The 6,340-nt window shown below is 42.5% G+C and overlaps 1 protein-coding gene across 1 annotated transcript in view; it reads left to right on the forward strand.

The window, feature by feature from the left end:
* Nucleotides 1–6,107, forward strand: part of CPT2 (carnitine palmitoyltransferase 2) — a 28,652-nt gene extending 22,545 nt beyond the window's left edge. Inside the window, exons 4-5 of the mRNA XM_079917571.1 lie at nucleotides 2,044–3,348; nucleotides 4,377–6,107. Coding sequence (XP_079773697.1) covers nucleotides 2,044–3,348; nucleotides 4,377–4,708 — 1,637 coding nt within the window. The 3' untranslated portion in view covers nucleotides 4,709–6,107. The remainder of the gene's footprint in view (nucleotides 1–2,043; nucleotides 3,349–4,376) is intronic.
* The last annotated feature ends 233 nt before the right edge of the window (nucleotides 6,108–6,340 follow it).

Below are 6,340 nucleotides of genomic sequence, written 5' to 3' on the forward strand. Positions count from 1 at the left end.
GAAAGCATAGGAAGAAGATTCTTTGACATAAACCACAGCAATATTTTTTTAGATCTGTCTCCTAGAGTGATGGAAATAAAAGCAAAAATAAATGATTGGGACCTAATTAAACTTAAAAGATTTTGCACAGCAAAGGAAACCATAAACAAAATGAGAAGATAACCTGCGGAATGGGAGAAAATTTTTGCAAATGATGTGACCAACAAGGGATTAGTCTCCAAAATTTACAAAGAGCTCATACAGTTCAGTATCAAAAAACAAACAACCCAATCAAAAAATGGTCAGAATGGGACTTCCCTGGTGGCACAGTGGTTAAGAGTCTGCCTGCCAATGCAGGGGACACGGGTTCGATCCCTGGTCTGGGAAGATCCTACATGCTGTGGAGCGGCTGGGCCCGTGTGCCACAACTACTGAAGGCCACATGCCTAGAGCCCATGCTCTGCAACAAGAGAAGCCACCGCAATGAGAAGCCCGCGCACCGCAATGAAGAGTAGCCCTGCTTGATGCAACTAGAAGAAGCCCGCACGCAGCAGCGAAGACCCAACGCAGCCAAAAATAAATTTATAAATAAATAAATAAATTGTATATCTTAAAAAAAAAAAGGGGGCAGAAGACCTAAATAGACATTTCTCCAAAGAAGATATACAGGTGGCCAACAGACACATGAAAAGATGCTCAGCATTGCTAATTATTAGAAAAATACAAATCAAAACTACAATGAGGTATTACCTCACACCAGTCAAAATAGTCATCATCAAAAAGTCTACAAATAAATGCTGGAGATAGTGTGGAGAAAAGGGACTGTTGGTGGGAATGTAAATAGGTGCAATATGGAGAACAGTATGGAGGTTCCTTAAAAAACTAAAAATAGAGTTACCATATGATCCAGCAATCCCACTCCTGGGCATATATCCGGAGAAAGCTCTAATTCGAAAAGAGACATGCTCCCCAATGTTCATAGCTGCACTATTTACAGTAGCCAAGACATGGAAGCAACCTAACTGTCCATAGACAGATGAATGGATAAAGAAGATGTGGTATATATATACGATGGAATATTACTCAGCCATTAAAAAATGAAATAATGCCATTTGCAGCAACATGGATGGACCTAGAGATTATCATATAAACTGAAGTAAGTGAGACAAAGACAGCCATCATATATCACTTATGTGTGGAACCTAAAATATGATACAGATGAACTTATTTCCAAAACATGTTTGAAACAGACTCACAGACATAGAAAACAAACTTATGGTTGCCAAAGGGGGAAAGGTTGGCGTGGGGGAGGGATAAATTAGGAGTTTGGAATTAACAGAGACACACTAATATATCTAAAATAGATAAACAACAAGGATTTAACTGTATAGCACAGGGAACTATATTCAGTATCTTGTAATAATCTATAATAGAAAAGAATCTGAAAAAGGCTAGGTATATGTATATGTATAACTGAATCACTTTGCTGTACACCTGAAACTAACACAACATTGTAAATCAACTGTACTTCAATAAAAAAAGAAAAAATTAATAAAAAGTCAAACAATTTCAGTCAAAAAAAGGGGGGTTAAACATAGACTTACCATATGACCTAGCAATTCCACTCCTAGCTATATCCCCCAAGAGAACTGAGAACATATGTCCACATGAAAATTTGTACATACCAGCATTATTCAAAATAACCAGTAAGTGGAAACAACCCAAATGTCCATCTACAAATGAATGGATAAACAAAATGTGGTACATTATTGGAACATTATTTAGCAATAAAAAGAAATGAAGACTGATATATGCTATAGCATGGATGAACTGTCAAAACATTATTGTAAGTGATAGAAGTCAGATGCAAAAGACCACATATTATATGATCCCATTTACCATTTATGAATTATTGCAGAGGAAAAAAATAATCAGAAAATTCCATCCTCTGGAGGTTAATGTCACTTCTTCTGAATATGCTTGATTTTTTTTTTTCTTTCTCAAATTTTATCTTTAGGAACTGCATTAACTCTTTATTGTTCTTTTTTAATTTTTATTTTTTAGGTCCCTGGTTTGATATGTACTTAACTGCTCGAGACCCAGTTGTCCTGAACTTTAATCCATTTATGTCATTCAACCCTGACCCAAAGTCCGAGTACAACGACCAGCTCACCCGGGCAACCAACATGACTGTCTCTGCCATCCGATTTCTGAAGACACTTCGGGCTGACCTTTTGGAACCAGAAGTGTTCCACTTGAACCCTGCCAAAAGTGACACTGATACCTTCAAGAGACTCATACGCTTTGTGCCTTCCTCTCTGTCCTGGTATGGCGCCTACTTGGTCAATGCATATCCCCTGGATATGTCCCAGTATTTTCGGCTTTTCAATTCCACTCGTTTACCCAAACCCAGTCGAGATGAACTCTTCACTGATGACAAGGCCAGACACCTCCTGGTCCTAAGAAAAGGACACTTCTATGTCTTTGATGTCCTGGATCAAAATGGGAACATTGTGAGCGCCTCAGAAATCCAGGCTCATCTGAAGTACATTCTCTCAGACAGTAGCCTGGCCCCCGAGTTTCCACTGTCATATCTGACCAGTGAGAACCGGGACATCTGGGCAGAGCTCAGACAGAAGCTGGTGAGTGGTGGCAACGAGGAGACCCTGAGGAAAGTGGACTCTGCTGTATTCTGTCTCTGCCTAGATGACTTCCCCATTAGGGACCTTGTCCACTTGTCCCACAACATGCTGCACGGTGACGGCACAAACCGCTGGTTTGATAAATCCTTTAACCTCATTATAGCCAAGGATGGCACTGCTGCTATCCACTTTGAGCATGCTTGGGGCGATGGTGTTGCAGTGCTCAGGTTTTTTAATGAAGTGTTTAAAGACAGCACTCAGGCCCCTGCTATCACTCCACGGAGCCAGCCAGCTAACACTGACTCTTCTGTCGCCGTACAAAAACTCAACTTCAAGCTGAATGATGCTTTAAAGACTGGCATCAGCGCTGCTAAGGAAAAATTTGATGCCACCATGAAAACCCTCACCATTGACTACATCCAGTTTCAGAGAGGAGGCAAAGAATTCCTGAAGAAGCAGAAGCTGAGCCCTGACTCGGTGGCTCAGCTGGCCTTCCAGATGGCCCTCCTGCAACAGTACGGGCAGACAGTGGCCACCTATGAGTCCTGTAGCACTGCAGCATTCAAGCACGGCCGCACCGAGACCATCCGCCCGGCCTCCATCTTCACAAAGAGGTGCTCTGAGGCCTTTGTCAGGGAGCCCTCCAAGCACAGTGCTGGAGAGCTTCAGCAGATGATAGCCAAGTGCTCCACGTACCACAACCAGCTGACCAAAGAAGCAGCGATGGGTGAGACAGGGTTTGGGGAGCATGCCCTTAGGTCTTGTTGCCCTCAGCACTGGGGTAAGCCTCAGCACTATCCTACCCCACATCTGATTTCCACCTCTTCACTAGGTTTAATCCACCTGCCAACTGATTATTATTTTTTTCTACCTTAGCAGTCCAAACAGCCAGACTAGCCATTAGGGTTCAGAATATTCTCTCCTCTTAAGCAAGGATGGGGAAATGCATCCAACTTCGTCCTCATTTAAGGTCACTTTCAGCCATGTTACATACTCTCTTCCTATTATTTATTGGTCATCAGACTCACTTTTGACAACGTAGGATTTCTAAGCCCACGGCCCCTCTTACTTCACTTCAGTTGAAGTGTATTGGTTGCCTGTAAATAGGCCAACTCAGAAGCTCTTCCCAACCTAAGTGTCATCTTTCTTTGCCTCTTCATAGTAAAATTCGAGACCTAGAAAGGACCTGGAGGATCACACAGTCCAGTTCCTTCATGTAGCCAAAGTCCGGGAACTGAAAGGGCCCTCCAAGACATTCTAGTCTCATCCTTCTCTAATTTTATAAGTATGAAACTGAGACCACTGGCTCAGGGTCACGCAGCAAATTATCAGGAAAGCGGAGATTAGGACCCTGGTCAAATACCCCTTCCATTTTGTTCCACTGACTCAGTCTTGTCTTTTACACTTGATTTGGACTTTGGCTTTTACCTTAGTTTTTGAGTCCATAGTGTGTTCTCCACGTACTTTTCTTGACTGTTTGACTAAACTGATTCAATTTCAAAATTTTAAAAATCATGTTCATTTTAGGCTGATTTTTAGCTCAGCTGTTCACAGCTTTTTCAAAAGGAATATTCTAGAATGAACTGAGCCAGAGGTTAGCAAGCCGGAGGTGTGCATGCAGAGATAAACAAACCCTTCTTCCACTCTCAAGGGTGCTGTGAAGGTGCTCCTACCATGGGTCGGAGGTTTTACCAAGTGAGGTCCCTTTCAGTTCTGAGATTCTTAGACTCTGGTTTTCCATTTTGTCTCTGACAGGCCAGGGCTTTGATCGACACTTGTTTGCTCTGCGGTACCTGGGAGCAGCCAAAGGGATTGACCTGCCCGAGCTATACCTGGACCCTGCATATAGGCAGATAAACCACAACATCCTGTCCACGAGCACGTTGAGCAGCCCAGCAGTGAACATCGGCGGCTTTGCCCCCGTGGTCCCTGATGGTTTTGGCATTGCGTATGCTGTTCATGACAACTGGATAGGCTGCAACGTCTCTGCCTACCAAGGCCGCAATGCCCACGAGTTTCTCCAGTGTGTGGAGAAGGCCTTAGAAGGCATGTTTGATGCCTTAGAAGGCAAAGCCATCAAATCTTAACTTCTGGGTGGATGAAAAGCCTCTGTTCCTTCATCAACATGAAAATTGGGGCCTCTGTAACCAGTAGGCACTGTTCTGTGACTAATGAAACTAATTGTGAGGTGCCTGAGCACCAGTGCTATAAGGTTTGAGCTTTAAAACCGTGGTTTTAAAGCTAAACATGTAATTTCCAAGTGGAACTAGATCAGAACTAAAGATAATGTGAGATTTCAATTTTAAGGACATTTGATCAGGAGGTAAGACTTAGAAAATAACTCAGGTGTATTTATTGTTGAAGCAGAAATAAAATGCAATTCATGCTTAGAGGTGGTTCCTCTTAGGTTTTGGGTTTTTTTGTTTTTGTTTTGAATTGTTTAACCTCGTTGCCTAATCCCCACAAAGAACTTTCCAGTAGTAAGTTCAGGTGATGGTAAGTTCATATTGGCTCCTGGCTCTTCGGGTGATGGTAGGAAATGCTCTTTTATCTTTCCTGTAAACTTGCTTCTCTCTCCTGGGATATCCTTTGTTTAAAAAACCTCTTCATTTTTCTAAGGAGTAAACCACTACTGCTCGATTCTGATAGTCCTGCTGCAATAAAGGGTTATATCCATGGATTTAGGGAGTTCTATATCACTGTTCTTCCAGCCAAATGAAGATTAATAACTGGTGTGTATTTATTTTTACCAGTTGAATCTTGTGTGCTAATTATGGAATAAGGTAGAATTATTGCTCTATACATTTTGCACTTGAAACCTCTCCATTGAGTGAGCACAGAATTTATTGTTAGAACATCACCGCTCTAACAATTTATTGTTAGAATACTGCTGTAATGTGAAAAGGAAGCGTGTTCTCTTTTGTTTTTGAAAAGGAAGGGTTTTTGTTTGTGTTTAATTTTACCTGCGTTTCTAGTGGCTTGCCCAGCAAGTTACTGGACAGCTGGGTTGAATTCTGGTATGAGCCAGTCACAAAGCTCTTCCAATGCATTATCTCATTTAATCCTCCTTACAGTTCATGTAAACACTCCTGCACGTTTTCTTAGCCGACCCTGTCCATCCTTTGCTCATTAACCATTTAGTGAATACCCAGCAGGTCCCAGGTCCTCCATACTCCATGGTTTGATAGGAGAGAGGCATTTGTGGCTGCCAATGCACATAATCATATGCTGCTCTCATTCAGGAACCGTGATCAGGAATGCCTGAACTCTGGTATCTTGGTTCTACCATGTCCTCACTTTATGACTATAGGCAAGTTCTTTTGCCTTTCTGGTCTGTGAGTTCCATTGTAAAATGGGGATAATTCCTGTAGCATGGGGATGTCGTGAGAATTAGCTGTAACGATATAGGTAAAGCACCTGGCATACAGCTGAAGCTGAGCCTGTGCTCTCTTGTTCTGTGATGTCTTGCTGCCGCTGTTCCATTCCTTATTGAAGTGCTGACCCCTCTTGGATAGCAAGTTCCCCATAGCAGGAGCTCTTAAGACCGAAGCATCAATTGAAGCTTGGTGGAAAAGTATATTTCATGCTTACGTTCAGGTGGATGTACCCTTGGGCAGTACATCTTGGGTGCGAGCAGTCCCTTAAAGGGGAACTGCTGGCCTGTCCCAGTGTTCAGCATTCCTGTTTACAACTTCCTCCACCCCTCCTGATCTTGGATT

The sequence above is a fragment of the Stenella coeruleoalba genome, assembly GCF_951394435.1.
Source record: "Stenella coeruleoalba genome assembly, chromosome: 1".
Lineage (NCBI taxonomy): Eukaryota > Metazoa > Chordata > Mammalia > Artiodactyla > Delphinidae > Stenella > Stenella coeruleoalba.